The sequence below is a fragment of the Moschus berezovskii genome, chromosome 20, assembly GCF_049115385.1.
Source record: "Moschus berezovskii isolate FMDL1 chromosome 20, NW_MosBer_1.0, whole genome shotgun sequence".
NCBI lineage: Eukaryota > Metazoa > Chordata > Mammalia > Artiodactyla > Moschidae > Moschus > Moschus berezovskii.
In genome coordinates, this window is record NC_142479.1 from 52532484 (window position 1) to 52550538 (window position 18055).

An 18055-nucleotide genomic window follows, 5' to 3' on the forward strand; every position below is an offset into this window, starting at 1 on the left:
CTCCTTTGCCAGTGTTTTGCATGAGTCTTGATTTGGGAGGGAGGGAAGAGGACTCCTTGACTCCGTAGAGTCACAGTCACAACTCTGGCCAGCTCGCACTTGAGAATTGGAAGCCCAAAGAGGTGAAATGCCCCTGTGGGGCCACAAGTGACTCCCCATCGATTAACTTTCTTAACCACATTGCTGCATAGACACCAGGAATATGCAGTCCCTTAGACTGGAAGTGCAGGGGCCAGAAAAACAAATAGATCTGTGTACCCACATAAACATCTAGTACCCTTCATGCCTGCCTTTGTGTTTGGCAAGCAAGTTTCCCAGGGCGGTGCCCCACATGTCAATATAACTGTACCAGGTCCTGGATAAGGGGGAGGTGCAGAGAAGTAGCTGTCCTCTTGAAATTTGCACTGGCACTGAAACATCAAGGACCACAGTCTAAGAGGCTCGTATCAGTCTGTGCAATTAAAGAAGAGGGGACACTCCAGTATTCTTGCCTGAGAAATGTCATGGACAGAGGAGTCTGGTGGGCTACAGTTCATGGCATTGCAGAGTCAGACACAACTTAGAACAACACACAATCCGGCAGATTGTGATTTGGAGAAATAGTTCTTGATGGAAATGTGGCATAAAATGGAGAGTGAAGTGACCTAGCAATAAGGAATACAGAGCTTTGTAAGAAATTAAAATTTATGTATAGAATAATTAATAGTTGTATATATTCAAAGTCTGGCTAAAGGAAAAAAAGAGATCAAAAGACCAGCTCTGGCTTATGCTGCCAGTTAGCCAGGCCACTGGGTAGCTAGCTTTGAGTTGACTATTTCCTCTTCCAGATCCTGGGTGGTGTGGAAGTTTACTACAAAGGCTGTCCCTGGTGTGGGACAGCAATTGAATTCAGTGTGGAGCTTTAACATCTGTCCTTGAGTCCCACAAATCTTTGTGGTCCATCTTCAAATGACAGTTGGGACTCCCTCCTATGCCCCTTGCTGCTGCTGCCAGTCAGAGAACCATTGACTCTTCTGACCCTCACCCCTGATTTCTCTTTGAATCATGTCAGTTAACTTCCCTTCTCCTCCCCTGCAGAGTGATGGGTAACGATGGGCCTGATCTCGTGGGGTCATACAAAGAATGCCAGCCAGCCTTGGGGGTGGGTCGCTGGCAGGAGGAATAAGCGTGTTTAGATACTTCCCCCTCACCCCTGCCTCTTGATTCTCCAGTCCTGCAGTTAGATCCCATTGCTATCTCTGTTGCCCTGGTAACCAGCTCAGCAAGAAGAAACTCAAGCTCAGCAAAGCCCCCAGGTTCTCTGCCCTCCCAGCCTGCCTCTCAGTGGGCAGAAAGAAGGCAACTGTTAGGGACAGACGGATCAGCATTAAGTAGCCCTGCTCTATCCCCTTCCAGAAGTCCATGGACTGGGTGCTTAAACTTTTTGGCCCCCTTCTCCTCACAGGTGTTAATCATACCGCCCTCTCTCTGTTTCTTCCATCATAGAGTGTAGATGCCTTAACAACCATCCTCCCCACGAGGTCAGCACATGGGCTGAATGGGAGACTCAGAACAGCAAAGGACTTAGAATCTCAACGGAGAAGACAATGGCAATGCACTCCAGTACTCTTGCCTGGAAAATCCCATGGGCAGAAGAGCCTGGTAGTTGGCGGTCCATGGAGTCACTAAGGGTTGGACACAACTGAGCAACTTCACTTTCACTTTTCACTTTCACGCATTGGAGAAGGAAATGACAACCCACTCCAGTGTTCTTGCCTGGAGAATCCCAGGGACGGGGGCGCCTGGTGGGCTGCCGTCTATGGTGTCGCACAGAGTCGGACATGATTGAAGTGACTTAGCAGCAGCAGCAGCAGCAGTAGAATCCCAAAGTTTGGGATTCTACAGCATCAGTACCCACCTTAGGTTGGGTTGTCCCTCTAGGGCAGAGATTCTTAATCCTGGCTACACAAATCACTTGGGGATCCTTTAAAAAAAATACCATCAACCTTGGCCCTACCTCAGAGATCTTTGAGGTGTGGCCGGGGCAACAGTATTTCTGAAAAGTTCCTTGGATTACAATGTGCAATTGGGGTTAGAACCACTCCTGTTCTAGGAGCACCATACCTTGATGATGATTTTCCTCTCTGATTCAAGGTCTTAAACTTAGTCTATGCCTGATATCCTTGAGTAGTTGGAGGGTGCTGGGGTCCTGTTCCCCAATTCCAATTACCAGGAGTCTCTTTGACCCTTGTATTTGCAGCCCCCACACGCTCCACACTCCCCAATTCTTCCCCCTTCCTAAATGACAATCCCAAATCCTGCCCAGAGAGGACGTTACCAAGGCAACCAGCTTAATCTGGTAACTGTGGCATGTGCTGGGAGTGGAGCCCTCCTCTCTTCTTACTCAGTTCATGAAATGCCTGGGGAGCTCCAAGCCACTCCGGCCAGTTTCCCCTCTTGACCCCAGGGATATCAGGGTATCCAATGAAGAGAGTATCAGGAAACTGATACTTGGACCTCTATTCTAGCTTCTCAGCCAAAATTGTGTTCTCTGCTTTTTTACTGTTCCTTTTTGCAAATCCACAAACAGATGGGTGTGCAAAGCTTTAATTCTGTGAACACATGCTCTTGTACACATCGGACCAGATAAGCACACACGGTGACACGTGTAGTACACACCCTGTTCAGTTCTACCACCACTCCCAGGCTTTCGCATTCCTGTCTCTGCCTGGCCCATGCACAGTAAACAGAGGTGGGGCATTGTCCAAGGAGCCTCAACCCATATGTTGCCTGCTGCCACTCCCCCACCTTGTTACTTTAACCTTGACATGCTTACACTGAGCATGTCTCCATACCCGCCTCTACCTGGGACAGTCTATCCTTAGTGACAGAATGCTTTGGGCATAGACATCAGAAATAAGATCATCTGGAGTGCATATTCAGTACCACTTTCCCCACTCCATGGCTATGTCACCTCTGGAGGGTCTCTCTATGCCTGATGGTGTTGGTTGGCAGTTCTAGAGCTTGTCACCCATCTCCAGGGCTCTGCTTCCTCCTGCTGCCAGTAGGTGAAGGTGCCCTTGTGTTCCTGGTCTCGCTCTCCCTCTGCCTACCATCTCTTCTCCTCACCCTAATTAGACCTGCCACAACCTGCTGCTCTCTGCTTGGCTCCTACCTGCCTGCCAGTACCTGCCTCTCACAGGCCAGGCCCTCACCATCTATTGTGCCCTACCAGAAAGGGCAGATGGGTAGTGCCCCCCCGTCCCCCTCCCCCATTCCAATGCTAGTTCACTCAAGGCCTACCCAGCCCTTTTTACAGAAGGAAGATAAAGACCACATACTCCACTGAGTTTGGCAACACAGGGCACAGTCGAGACCGGGGTGATGGACACCCAATCGGCAATCTTTGTAGGCCTCACTTGAATACAGGCAGGTCCATCAAGGTGTGCAGCTGGATTTTTTGCAGTGATACCAAGAGTCCTCGTAAGCCTCGAGCCAGGAAGCTCCCTCTCCACTGGTAAATGACTCCCTCACCCTTGCCTTTAATGTCTGCGTCTACTCCGAACCCAGTCCCATTCAGCCCCTTACTGTTTCCCTCACGGTCAGCCCCAGCGCCCAAGTTCAAGCCGCGCGCGGCCCAGGTGGGCGGGCCCATGAAGGGTAGGGGCGGGGACTGGGCGGGGACTGGAGGAGGGGGCGCGGTCTCAGTTCTGCCACCTTCCCCCCGGCCAGGAGCGCAGCCGCCGCCGCCGCCGCGTCCTCACAGCCTTGCGCTCCGCCCGCTGCCTCTGCCGCCGCAGCCCGGCCCAGGAGCGCAGAGCCTTTGGGCACCGGCCCCGCAGCCTGCCCACCCTTCGGGCCGCGTGCGCTGCAGCCGGCATGGGGGGCCACTGAGAGCCGGCACTCCTTCTCTCAGGCACCTCCCCCGGCCACTGGCCACTGGTCTCCGGCCAGCGAGCCTCGGGCACCTCTGGCCCCCAGTCCGGAGCCTGGCACGGCCCTCAGCTCTGCCCCTCCGGCTCTGAGCATCGTGTCCCTGCCCCCCCCGCCCGTGCCTGGGACACCTGGGTCCCCCGGCGGCCCCGAGGAGAGGGGCGGGGGGGGTATGAAGCCGCTGGAGAAATTTCTGAAGAAGCAGACGTCGCAGCTGGCGGGGCGAACGGTGGCGGGAGGTCCCGGCGGGGGTCCGGGGAGCTGCGGCGGGCCTGGAGGGGGTGGGGGACCTGGCGGGGGCGGCGGTCCAGCCGGGGGACCGCGGCCGCTGCAGCGGCGTCAGAGCGTGTCTCGCCTGCTGCTCCCAGCTTTCCTCCGGGAGCCCCCCGCCGAGCCGGGGCTGGAGCCGCCCCCAGAGGAGGACGGAGGAGAGCCGGCGGGGGTCGCGGAAGAGCTCGGCAGCGGGGGGCCCTGTTGGCTGCAGCTGGAGGATGTCCCAGGGCCCGGGCCGCTCGGGGGAGGGGGACCCCTGCGCTCCCCTTCCTCGTACTCCTCAGACGAGCTGTCCCCCGGCGAGCCTCTGACTCCTCCACCCTGGGCCCCTCTGGGCGCCCCCGAGCGGCCGGAGCATCTTCTGAACTGGGTTCTGGAGCGGCTGGCCGGAGGGGCCACCAGGGACAGCGCCGCTTCAGGTAAGGAGTGGGCTGGCTCATCCATCCCGGAGTAGGGTTTGCCCCCTCCCCCACCCGGGTCCTCTTGCTTGCCCTTGGACGGTGAGGGTGGCGCCGTGCGGGAGCCTCGGTGTGGGGTTGAGTGGTCAGTTGAAGTGGGGTAGGGGCCTATGGGCGGGACAGAGGTTTCTGCAGCAGAGAAGTGGCAGTGCCACCTTCCTCTGCGTAGCAGCCTCACCCACGCCTGGAGAAGAAGCTGAACCCCTTTTCCTCATTGAGCCTCCCTTCTTCTCCCCTGGGCATTTCATCCAGACCCTATGGGTCCCGGGTGTTGACTACCTCCTTCTGTGGCTGAGAATTAGAGCTTGACACACTAAGATGGAAGCTGCCCAGACCAGTCAGTGCAGCCCTCTAGAGGTGGCCAAGCCCCAAAAGACCTTCTAGGAGTCCCGGGTTCTCTTTAGAAGGCCCAGAGCAGAGGGCTGGTCCACTTGGCGGGGCAACGCCAGACAGGCACACAGCGGCCCAAGCTGCCTTTAGGCTCTGGCAAAGGGATGCATTGTCCCTAGCAGCTTGGGGGGAGTGGTGATGGCACGTGTGGAGGGAGGCATTCTAGTTGGGGGCGGATTCAGAAGGTGTCTGGTGGCTGGGCAGACCTCAGGCCCTGCAGCATCCAGGGGGGGTCCGAACCTCTCCACCTCCTGCCCTTCCGGTGACAGGCCTTAGCACAGGGCCTCTTTAAAAATAACCACACCCTGAGAGGCTTATTCCCTAAATGATGAAGCTATTTTGCCACTCCCCACCAGCACCCCTGCTAAGGAGATTTTGAGGAAACTGAGGCCCCAGATTGCTGGTTAGCGGCTGAAGTAAAAGATCCAAGGGTCTTCAGGGCTAGTTGCCAGCATTTCACTAACACCCAGTGGGGTCTGAGGATTGGGAGCCCAGGCTGAGGGCCTACAGATGGGGGTTTCACGCATTGCTCCCAGACCTTTGCAGGGAGCCCTAACCCTGGTGTGCGGAATGGGGCTCCACTCCCCTAGATTTTTCTCAAGACCCAGGTACTCTCCTTGGCTCAGGTTGCAGTTGCCCTGGGGAGCTGACACCTTTTGGATTTAATTAGAAAAATGTCAGACACACACAGCTCTCTTAACCATAACTTCCCGCCTACACCACACACACTGTGTCTCTATGACACATTCCCTGGGGAGGCTGTGCATTGGACCAGAGCCTGCCTAGGAAGAGACAGACACCAAACTGTAGCCCCTATGGCACCATTTCCCCCACTCTGCCCCATGGCTCTCTTCCTTTGCTCTGTTTATCTTTCCTGTGAGATAAAGAGTAGAGGGAAGGTTTGGGGACATCCCTAGTCCTCATCCCCATCCCTGGGGCTGTGGATCAGGGCTGGGGGGCTCTCTGACTCACTTTAAAGACTGGGCAGAGTCTTTGGGAACCCCAAAGCAGTCCCAGAATAGATGAGAATCAAGCTTAACCTGCCACTCTGATATTCTCCAATATAACTAATACCAATATTCTTAAGTTATCTCAGTTCCCTCCCAGGGTGTGTGGGCAGAGGAGACTTACAAAAGCTACCCCAAACAAGCCAAAGTAGCCCCCTGCTGCCCACTGTACTTCACTCTCACACTCTGTTTGCCTCAAGCACAGTAAGAAAAGAACAGAAACTCAGGAGTCAGGGTTCTTACTCCAGCTCCAGGCAAGTTCCTCTCAGCTCTGGGCCTTGGTTTCTCATTTGTGAAATGAAATCATTGAAGTTGAGGATCTCATGTTGATTCACGTGCTCCACTTTCATAGCTAGAATTGGAGGCCAGGGGATGGTGACCCAAGGGCCATCAGAAGCCTTGGGGCAGTACCTGGGGACCTGGCCCTAACCTGTTCTGATGAGGACACCTGGCTCCCTCCCTGTGCCCTGCCTGTCTGTGTGTGCCAGGCTGCCCTGCCCCACCCCAGGGCTGGCTGCAAGTCAGGGCGACCTTGTACCTGGCTGACTGGCTGAGCCAGGCCCAGATGGGGGTGTGGAGGGAGAAAGGGTGGTGTGAGGAGCCACTCCCCTCCACCCTTGCATCATTAACTCTTCCATCCCTGGGCAGCTGGAGGACACAAGCTTTCTATTTAAAGGCTTTGGGATCAAAGAGATGGGAGCCGTCCCTCTCCCTTTTAATGGGGCTGGTTCTCACCTGCCTAGTTGGAACTGAAAACTCTTAGGTAGGGAGTGGGGAGGGGAGGAGGGACATACACACACATAAACACACACAAACACACGCCGCCGCTGACCCTACCTCTGTGCTTAGAAGTTCACTTGGCCTAGAGACACTTCTAGGAGCTACCTCTCTTTCCTCCCCGCCCCCCGGACAGATCTCAAGCTTGGCGTATTAAGTGACCCGCTACCCACGCACACTGGAGAGAAGTGGGCGTGGCCATCAGAGGGCGCCCCCTCCTTCCCTCCAGCTGCCTCGGCAGCTGCCAACCTCACCCCCGCAGCGGCTGCCCAGAAACTTCGTGTGTGTGTGTGTGTGTGTGTGTGTGTGTGTGTGTGTGTGTGTGTATGGTGGGGCATGTACAGAGCATGACTGGGCAGGTGGCTGAGGCTCCAGCCTGGCTAAAGAGAATTTTCCCTTGAGGCAAGAGAGGGGGCGTGGTGAGCGTCCAACCAGGTCCTGGAAGTGCCCTCCTGACATCAGTGGTGGCGACTGCTCTTACAGATACCCTGCTGGATGACATCGTCCTCACTCATTCGCTTTTCCTTCCCACGGAGAAATTTCTGCAGGAGCTGCACCAATAATATCCTTTTGTGGAGCTTGCGAAAGGGGAGGTCAAGAGGGAGCCATTCCCTGCATCCCACATGCCATGGGATGTGAGGGGCTAAGCTCTTCCCAAGAAAACACACCTGGATTTCAATCCCCGGTTCTTCACTCACCAACTGTGTGACCCCGGGCAGATCACCTGACCTCCTGGGGTCTCAGTTTCCCCTTCTGTAAAACCGGGCTAAACGGTACCTGCTCCTGGGGCTGCTGTGGAGACCATTCTGGCAGCAGAGATAGGACTGCTTGGAGACTGCAGAGCCCTGTATAGATGTAAGGTGTTATTATTCTATTAAGAGTGCCTCTCTCCCCACTGAATTATTGCTCTAAACATCCGGTTGCCTGGCGAGTTATTACAGGGTCTGATGTAAACATCAGGTCATGGCTGTGCTTTCATAGGGTCACTAGAGACAAGTCGCAGACTGGGCTATTCATAGGGCCTCTCACCGAGTTATTCTAGGACCTAATTGTAAATGGCAGGCCAGTGAGTAGAATATCATAGGTTCTCTTTGAAACACCAGGCCTTACATGGAGAGATGGCCAGGTTTGTGGTTAGCACCATCGGCCTTTATCAGCCTGCTGTGAGCTCTGGGCTGTGGGCTGATCAGGGGTTGGATGGGTTCAGGCAGAGTAACTTCTAGTGAATTTCTTCAAGTGAAATTCAAACAGGCAAGAGCTGCATGTGGTCGAGTGGGCGCCATCCCTACCAACTCTGGCAAAAACCTGGGCTGGGGCATGGGTCTTGGTTCCAGGGAACTTCAGAGCCCCTTTCTCTCTGGCCCCAAACCTAGAGAATTTTTAGGGATGGCTTGCCTCCCATATCCCTTCCCAGTGTCCTCAAGTCTGCCAGACAGGGCTTTTTCTTAACTTAGGGGTCAGCTTTGTTTGGGCAGGAGGCATGGAAGGCCCCGAGGGGCTGGGCAGGAAGCAGGCCTGTCTAGCCATGCTCCTTCATTTCTTGGACACCTACCAGGGACTGCTGCAGGAGGAAGAGGGGGCTGGCCGCATCATCAAGGTGGGCCTGGGATGAGAAGGTGGGTGACCAGGCTGTTTGCTCTTGAAGGGGCCCTCGTGAAGGAGCCATACTTCTCAAGCTGGGTACCTGGAAGAAAAGAGGCCAGCAAGTCCTAGCTTAGAGGGTTCTTCTGTGCTTGAAGGCATGGAGGCCCTGCCTTGCCTTTGCAGAGGGTGATGCTGGGATGAGACCCTTGCCCTCACCTTCCTTCTCCTTGTCTCTGCAGGACCTGTACCTGCTGATTATGAAGGATGAGTCCCTTTACCAGGACCTCCGAGAGGACACACTGAGGCTGCACCAGCTTGTGGAAACAGTGGAGCTAAAGTGAGGGGAATGGGCTCGGGGAAGGGCTGGGAAAGAAGTCCCCCTTGTTCCTCAATTAGAGGGCTGGGTGCCTCTGGCCTTTGGACTCCAAGATGCCTTGATTTCAGTCCCTTTCTCTTACTGGAGAGGAGCACAAAGCATTATCTCCAGTCATTTTGGGGGGTCCATTCTCCCATCCACTTATTTGTCAGTCCAGTGGTGTACTGATAAATATTGAACAGCCAGCACTTCAGGAAAAAGAGCCCTGACTTGTAGCTTTTGCTGACTCCCATGGTGTACATTCCCTCACCATGGTTGAGTTCAAGCTCCCAAGGTGATGTTGTTGAATGTGAAGTTGGGAAGAGATGTGCAGTAGCAGATCATTGTGTAGTGTCTTCACCATACAGATCCAACAGACGTGAATAACCTGAAGAGCACAGGGAAGAATGTAGTGAAACAATTAGGAAATGACTTTTCTTGTGTTATAATAATTTGGCTATAAGTTTATAAAACATATATGTTTATATACAATTATCTATTATAATTAATTTTTTAATGGCTGTGTTTAAAACCAGTTAGCAAATTTCTCCAAATTTAACAGTCTGCCTTCACGAGCCATTGTGAGCTGACTTCAAGACACCACTGTGTCCATCTGTCCATCTTTTCAGCCCTTTCAGTTTCTCCATCCCACCGTCACAACCCTCATTTAGACTTCAGTATCTCTCACCTGGATTATGGCTGCAGCCTCCGATCCAGGGCTTTAGCTTATGGTTTTGTGTCTTTCTTATACTGATGCCAGAGAGATCTTGCAAACTTGACAACCTTGTGCTTCTGTTCCCAAAATATCCATGCCCCCCCCCCACAGCATCCTAGCCCGTCCTGGTCTGCCTTCTGCTGATCCTTCCCTTCACATCTCCCACATCCCCCCTTAGCCATGACACTCCCTATACACCCACCAATTCCATGAACACCTGTGTGTTCTCAACTTCCTGCTATCACTTACACGGTCCACCCCAGAGTGCTTCCTCCCACCTGCTTCTCTTCCTGTTGTCCTTCAAGGTCCAGGTCAAATGCCATCTTTTCAGTGAAAGCATCTTTTGACAGTAGCTGTCCCCTCCTCCCTCCCTGTACCAACAAAACTCTTCTTGTGCCTTTATTATATCATCTAACACCTCCTGTCTGGTGTGAGAAGTAGCTGTACGCAAGTCTGTCTCCCTCCCAGACTGTGAAGTTTTTGTCGGTAAAATTCAGCAAATAGCTGATGACCTACACCTACCATGTACCAGGCAGCATGCTAGGCCTGGAGGTTGAAAATAAAATTCAGTCAGCTCTCAATCTTGTAGAAGAGATAAGACATGAAGGTAAACACATATTAGCCCAATGTCCTACAGCCATTGAGACAAAAAGGTGACCTCTGCTGGTGGGTGGGGTGGATAAAGAATTCAGGGAGGAGGTGGCATTTGATTCAGTCATTTGGACAGCTGTCCCGTGCTGGCCATGGTCCTGTCTTCTGACCTCCTTCACCACTCTCTGAACCTGATGCTGGGGCATCCTTGACCCGGTTCTGACATCCCTGTTTGATGCTGCCTGCCTGGCATGCAAGATGCCTGGCCAGGCTCTCTGATGCCCAGCGGTGTCCACACCAGGATCACGGAGGAGAGCCAGCCGCCCAGCAAGCAGGTGAAGCCACTCTTCCGCCACTTCCGTCGGATAGACTCCTGTCTGCAGACCCGTGTGGCTTTCCGGGGTTCCGATGAGAGTGAGTGTTCTGGGGGCTCTGAGGGGTCTCCAGATTGTGGGCGCCCTCTGTGGGGTTTCCTTCTGTCTCAGAACCAGTCCTTTCCACAACATCTTTTTCAGAGGCCAACCCATTTAAGATTGCAGTGGGATGGGGGACAGAGGTGGTCAGGAGGGGGCTGTGCTGATGCTGCCATTCTGCCCACTGGTGAAAAGCCACCTTCCGGTCTCTATCTAGTCTTCTGCCGGGTCTACATGCCTGATCACTCTTACGTGACCATACGCAGCCGCCTCTCAGCATCTGTGCAGGACATTCTGGGCTCTGTGACGGAGAAGTTGCAGTACTCAGAGGAGCCTGCAGGGCGTGAGGATTCCCTCATCCTGGTTGCTGTGGCCTCCTCAGGAGGTGAGGGTCAGAAAGAGCTGGGCTGGGAGACGGGAGGGGGAGTGGTGGGACAAGGAGAGAAACTCACAAGCCCAATGCCCTAGGGCCGAAGTAACAGCTGAATTCTAGGCACTGGCTGCTACTCTTAAGTGTGGTCCTAGGACCAGCCACAGGAGCATCACCTGGGAGCTTGCTAAAAAGTATCTCAGCCCCCACCCCAGACCTGCAGAGTCAGAATGTGTGTTTTAATAAGATCCCCAGGTGATATCTATGCACATTAAAGTTGGGGACACACTGGTCCAGGACACTTGGATGCTGCTCTGGGTACTTGCCTCTTACTCACCTAGGGATCTGGTCCTCTAATCTCCTCAAGCATCTAAGGATGCTACATTTTTGAGATCAAAGACACAGGATGGGCCTCCAATCCCAGTAGGAAGGCAAAAATCCCTGCAGTGTAGTTATAGCCTTATTTTCCTCTAAGACAGAAAAAAAAAAAAAAAGTCCTGTTTTCTCAGTGTCACTGGGATGATAGAATAAGAGAAGAGCTAAAAAGAATGTTGGGAGTCAAAAGGAGGTTGTAAATGCAAGACAATTCATTTTTTGAAAACTGTCGTTTAAATACAGCATAGGCTGGTGATGACAAGTCCTTTAGTCTAGAGTACATCTGTGCAGGGTTGGGAGCGTCGGGATGGGGCAGTGGCTGGGGGATTCGAGGGTGCAGGGGTTGATGCTGAGGCAAAGCAGCTCATTCTCCTGCAGAGAAGGTCCTTCTCCAGCCAACTGAAGACTGTGTCTTCACCACACTGGGCATCAACAGCCACCTGTTTGCTTGCACCCGAGACAGCTTTGAGGCACTGGTAAGAACTCCTTCATAAGCCTTGGCTGGTAGTGGAGGCTGAGAGGGGCTGGGGCAGAAATTCACAAGCCCAGCCCCTGTGCCCCTGCCTGCCCCACCAGGTGCCTCTTCCTGAGGAGATCCAGGTCTCCCCTGGAGACACGGAGATCCATCGCGGGGAGCCTGAGGACGTGGCCAACCACCTTACCGCCTTCCACTGGGAGCTGTTCCGCTGTGTGCACGAGGTGGGGACTGAGGCTGCAGCTGGGTTGGGGGCCTGCAGAGAGGCAGCGCTCTGGGCTGAAAGTTCTGCCCTTGCAGCATGCCCTGGGGCAATATGCCGCCAGAACCTCTCTAAGCTTTTTCCCCGTATCTGGGGAAAAAAAAAAGCAGAGAGGACCATCCCCTGCCCCCCGTCAGGGTGGTTCAGGATCCAAGTGGCGCTTATACAGAACCTGATCCACAGTTAGTATTTGTAAACTATTCAGTATTAAAGAAAAGGCAGCGACAGCAATGTCGATCAGATGGTTCAAGCGCCTGGCAGCGTGTAAGCTTTCGGTAGATGGTAGAGTATTATTAATGTTGGTTGTTTCCCCTCCCCACCGTTGCATCCCGTCCTGTCCCCGCTTTTTCTATTTTCCACCCCTCTCGCCCCCGCCCTCCTGCCTGTCCTGGCTCCCCGCCTCCCACTGTCATCTCCCCGCCCCCCGCCTCCATCCCACGCCCTGGCGGCCCCTCCGCCGCCGCGGCTGCAGCTGGAGTTCGTGGACTACGTGTTCCACGGGGAGCGCGGCCGCCGGGAGACGGCCAACCTCGAGCTGCTACTGCAGCGCTGCAGCGAGGTTACCCACTGGGTGGCCACCGAGGTGCTGCTCTGCGAGGCTCCGGGCAAGCGCGCTCAGCTGCTCAAGAAGTTCATCAAGATCGCGGCCATGTGAGTGCGGCCGGCCGCGGAGGGGGAGGCCCTGGCCTCCAGCTCGCCGCTCGCTGACCCTACCTCCCCGCCCGCTGACCCCGCCTCCCGCCCCCGCAGCTGCAAGCAGAACCAGGATCTGCTGTCCTTCTACGCCGTGGTCATGGGGCTGGACAACGCCGCCGTCAGCCGCCTGAGGCTCACCTGGGAGGTGAGGTGACCGCCTCCTCGCCTCCCACCTGGGCCGGCCCACCTCGGGGATCTTGGCCTCCACGTACAGTCTTGACATCCCTGGGCTCACCCCAGAGATCTCTCCCGGGACGGCCGCGCGCCTCTGGGGAGCTTTTGTGAGGATTGGAAGGAGGCGCCCTCTTCTGGCGAATACAGCTCCGGGGCACCGGACAGGGTTGAAGGGCCGGGTACCTGTGCAGATCACTGAAGGCGAATCCGCGCCTGACTGCAGGGTGGGGGAGGTTGGGGGGCAGGCAGCCCGGCCCAGGTCGCAGAATGGGCTCTGGGATTTCAGCCCGCACCCAGGGAGGTTTTGTGCGTGGCTCAGGCATCAGCAGTGGCCTCCACTTCGCCAGAAGAGATTCCTCTGGGCCGCTGCCAGCGCCCCAGACCTAGCCCAAGGCTGGGTCTGCTTTCCCACCCGCTAGGCTTCCCAGTCCCCTGCCAGGCACTCTGGCCCTTTCCCCCTCTAACACCTGGGGATTAGTCAGCAGGGCCCATGAAACCCAAGGAGCTCCAGAATCTGACATCTTCTTCCTTCAACCTGCAGAAGCTGCCAGGGAAATTCAAGAACTTGTTCCGCAAATTTGAGAACCTGACAGTGAGTGGGTTTGGCTCTTGTATCTGCCACTGGACTGGCACCCCAGAGACTTTCAGTGCCCGCAAGCCTTTCACCTCAAGCTTCCCTTTCAAGGGTTTTTGTGTCTGGGAGCCCCTCTCCCCATCCCCCTCCTCCTGCCCACCACGCTGGGAGGGAAGCTGGGAGGGTTGTGGCTTTGTTTTCCCCAGAGAAGAGGATACAGCAGTGAAGTCCCCACTCAGACACCCAAGTACACCCCTGTCTATTTGGAGATATATGTAGGGAAGGGGCTAGGGGAGGGGGAGGCGGACAACTTGAGGGTACACTGGGCCTATTTGTCACTTTCTCCCTCTGCTGTGGAACCCTAGGACCCCTGCAGAAACCACAAAAGCTACCGGGAAGTGATCTCCAAGATGAAACCCCCTGTGATTCCTTTCGTGCCTCTGATCCTCAAAGGTGAGAGTCGCTTCCAAGCTATGTTCCTCTCCACACGTTCCATGCCCCGTTCAAACCCTCAATCCCCTCTCAATTCAGCTCTATGTGTGGCCACGTAGAGAGAAGCCCCCAGGTTGAATGTGGTTTGAGGGAGGGGAAGGGCCCTTTGGACCTCCTCTCCCTGTCTTTTAACTTTTATTTGCATTTGTGTGTGTGTGTGTGTGATCTGTTCTCCAGCCATAAGTTTTTATTTCTTCAGTTTCTTCTGGGATGTGTTTTTCTTCTGTGCAGCCTCCTCTCTGGTTCAGGAACAGTCTGTTCTTTTTCAGTAAGGATCATCTCCATGTGGCAGGGAGGGCTCACGTATGGGTTGATCTGACCATGAGCTCTGTAAGACCCGCCAGCATCTTGGGGGCTTTGTTCACTGGGATGTGGTCAGTGATCAGGGAATCTACCTCTCCGCCCTTAAGTTCGGCATTACTGTCTGTATTTTTGAGCATGTGCAGTAAAAATTCAGCACTCTTTGGACCACCAACCCTGAGTCCAGCCCCACTATTTGGTTTCCAGCTCCACCACTGTAACAACTGGATGGCACATGTTGCTTCTGTAAAGTGACATCCTTCAGATACTTGGTGACTTTTTGGATATGCAGTCCCCTTAATGGCCTGGGCAGTTTCACAAGCATTCTTAAAGAACACAAAGATTTGAATCTCTTGATTTGCATGATTTTCTGGGGTCAAGTGAACAGCGAACCGTTTTTACAGGTCTCCTCAGGTCACTTCCAGGAAAAGTGGATCTATCCCTCTTACCCCTTTGCTTCTCTCCCCATCCCTAGACCTGACTTTCCTGCACGAGGGAAGTAAGACCCTGGTAGATGGCTTGGTGAACATTGAGAAGCTGGTGAGTGACACTGCCAACCCCAGTCCCATGAGTGGGTGGCTGGTACCCTTCCCTGGTCTTGGCACACACACCCCTGAAGACCGCACCTTTCCTCATGGTGCCCAGCTTGCCCGGCAGACTCCTGATTGTCTCTCTGGTGGTGTCACTGTGGCAACCTGCCCATGGTGGCAAAACTGACAGGCAGCTTGGGGCGGAGGCGACTCTGCCTCTCCCTAACCTGACCCCCGTCACTCCCCTTCTTTGGTCCAGCGGAGGAGGGGGAGCCTTGGGAGGGGAGCACCTTTCTGGGCCCTTTTCGGGACTCAGTTCTTGTCATCTCCCAGCATTCAGTGGCCGAAAAAGTGAGGACAGTCCGCAAATACCGGAGCCGGCCCCTTTGTGAGTACTCGGGGTTTTGAGGGCGTTACCAGTGGAGGTTTGACAGAGCAGGAAGGTTTCTGGGAGACTCCCGCACTCCAGTGTTTATTTCCTTAAACGTCTCATTTCTCCATTCTCTCCTCGGCCTTCCCGGGGGCCCTCCTGCCCACCAACCATCCCAGTCCACACCCTTCCTTCCCTCTGGCTGGTTGTGTGCAGGGGAATAAGGGTACCCTGACCACCTACCACCCTGTCCTCACATCCCCAGGCCTTGATATGGAGGCCTCCCCACATCACCTGCAGACCAAGGCCTACGTGCGCCAGTTCCAGGTCATCGACAACCAGAACCTTCTCTTCGAGCTCTCCTACAAGCTGGAGGCCAACAGTCAGTGAGAACTGAGGTTCTGGTCGGCCCCTCACCAGGGTCCTTGGGCACCTGGCACTCAAGCACTTTGTACGATTCCCTGCCCACATCTGACAGCTTTCTTCTGGAGCCGCTTCCTGCCCCACGGGAAGGAGTTGGGTGGACTGAGCCCTGGACTCATAAGCCTGTTCTTCCTGCTGAAGTCCTCTCCCCCATGCTCCTTCAAGCCCAAGCCACCCTCTGCTGGTTCCTGCCCTCCCAGGGGAAGCAGTGGGCAGAGAGCTCCTTCTCTGGCCCCTCCCATCCAGGTCTGTTCCGGAGATGGAGTTTCCCATCTCCTCTGCCCAAGCAGGCAGGAAGGCTAAGCCCACCCCTGGCCCCATCTCATCTCACAGAGCAGAGCTGTGGGAGGGATTGGCAGCCTTCCTCTCCACCACCTGCCTGGCTTCTGCCTGACTTCTTTCTGGTGAGGGCTAGGACCCCTAGATGCACCCCCAGATATTATATCGCCCTTGTGTCTGTCTGTGTGCGTGTGTGTGTGTGTTTGCATGTGCGCGTGTGGTCCCTTTGAAGGAATAGCACTGCATATGGTATTTGAGGGAAGGTGCTGTGTGTACTGGGGAGGGGTCCTTCTGTTTGGTGCTACCCATGTCTACTCTGCTCCCGGGACAGTACGGGGTGCTTTCCCCACCCCCACCACTCCCTGCCCAGCTCCTCCGCTGCTCTGCACACCAAGGCTTGTGGGTGAAGCTGCTCCGGAGGGCAGGGAGCAGCAGCAGACAGGAGGGTTACCATCAGCCCTTACAAGTCCCCTACTCAGATCTCCTAAAGTTCCCTGGGTGGGCTCTGATGAGAGGGTAAAAGATGCTCAGGGAAACACAGGTCTAAGCTGCCTACAGAATCCTCCCTTCACATTGCAGTGGGTGAGACATGATAGCAGGAGTTAGGGTTGATTTCTGCCCATTCTCCTGATTTTAGGGTGTCTCACTGCTAAGAAGGGAGTTATCATCTCCCTTTGGCTCTTCTGCAAGGATGCCAGCACATGGTCTCATCCTCCTCCCTGTCTTGACTCCCGCCTTGGTCCTTCCCATCGGAGCTGGGTGGGATGGACCCCTGTACTTGGGGCAGACAGCCACCCCCCCTTCTCCCCAACATGGGGCAGGGAACGGCAGAGACTGGAAAAGCGAAACTGGGCCCTGGCGATGCCTCTCTTACCTCTCAGTCTCCCCTCCCTCTCCCATCAGGGGCCTCCAGGGCTGAGGGTGCAAGACTCCCGGCAGCTACGGGGTGAGGTTTTCTGGCGCAGCCTCACCCTCCTTTCTGGCACCACCTCTTTCCCTTCCGAAGAGGCAGCAGCAGCCCCAGCCAAAGCAGCTGCTGCTCCTGTTCTGAGAGTGTATATATTTTTTACCAAAAGCTCGGAAATTGTACATTTATTTTTTAAAACTCACAGAGGGAAAGAGCCTTGTATCATATGTAAACAGTGTATCATAGATTATGTTGTACAGTCCCTTTTATACCGCGGTCTGTCTTGTTCCTGCTGCAAAAATATGTCTATAGACTCCCCACCCCCACCACGTCCACAGGCGCTGTGTCCCACCTCCTCCATCCCTAGAGACAGTGACCTCTCTTCCCTTCTACTGCTGATGTGCGCTCCTCTCCCTGCAGCCACCCTTCCTCCCGACACCTCTCAGCAGCCTTGTCACTCCAGCGCTCACAGTCCTCACCAAACTCTGGGGCCCCCCTGGTCCAGTCTCGGCTGCTGCCCACCTCTGGCCTTGACCCCTGCCCTGCTGCCTCCAATGGGCCTCCCAGACCCCTTCCCATGCCCCACAGCTCTACCAGAGTGAACCGTGTGTGCTGTACAGGCTTGGTTGTCATTGCAGAAACCTGCTGGAGTCAAAGCCGATAAAAGTCTATGAATCGACCCTCCTGCTGCTCTCCATTCTGTTTCTTTGAGGCTGGGGAAGGGCCAGAGCGGGAGAGAGGGAATCCATCTCTCAGGACTCTGGGCTGGGCTGTTCTGGAGTGACTTTGAAAATCATGGGAGAGAGGAAGAGATGCTAGCCTCGGGAGCCACGCCACCTAGTGCCTGGGACTTGCAAGAATGAATGTTTTACCTCTTCCGTGTTCCAGGCGTGCCATGGATATGCGATCTTGGTTAATTCTAACATTGTGAGGTGGAGGGTGGAAGCTGGACAGTCCCAGCAAAGTGTCCAAGTTACAGGGTGAGTGAGGTGGCAGAACAGGGCCCCTAACCCAAATCTGTCCATTGCAGACAGCGTGCACATTCTCTGCTGCTACCCAGATGGATGCACTCTGCACGCAACCAGTGTCTACCAGTTATACTAAGATGTGGGGCAACTAGAGCTTAGTGTTCGGCTCTAACAGGAGCCTGACCTCCAGGAAACATTGCGCACTCCGTCGCATGTGAGCCCTTGACCTTCCCTCCTGCATCAGTTATTCTCTCAGTCTCCTGCATCTCAGAAAAGAGTCTTCTCACCCACCCAAATTTTTGAGGCAAGAAGCTAGGGCTCCACTCTTGATGATGCCTCTTTCCCTCTTCCCTCACTCATCTCATCTGCCTGGTCCGGCAGCTTC

At 54.8% G+C, this 18055-nt stretch overlaps 1 protein-coding gene across 1 annotated transcript; it reads left to right on the top strand.

The window, feature by feature from the left end:
* Nucleotides 1-3716: 3716 nt before the first annotated feature.
* Nucleotides 3717-17381, top strand: RAPGEFL1 (Rap guanine nucleotide exchange factor like 1). The gene is made up of 15 exons (XM_055407797.2): nt 3717-4604; nt 7301-7379; nt 8279-8414; nt 8641-8738; nt 10364-10476; nt 10693-10860; nt 11599-11696; nt 11797-11919; nt 12430-12608; nt 12708-12798; nt 13369-13419; nt 13767-13854; nt 14669-14733; nt 15057-15111; nt 15359-17381. The coding sequence occupies exons 1-15, from the start codon at nt 4085-4087 to the stop codon at nt 15481-15483; spliced, it is 1989 nt and encodes a 662-aa protein (XP_055263772.1). The 5' UTR covers nt 3717-4084; the 3' UTR covers nt 15484-17381.
* The last annotated feature ends 674 nt before the right edge of the window (nt 17382-18055 follow it).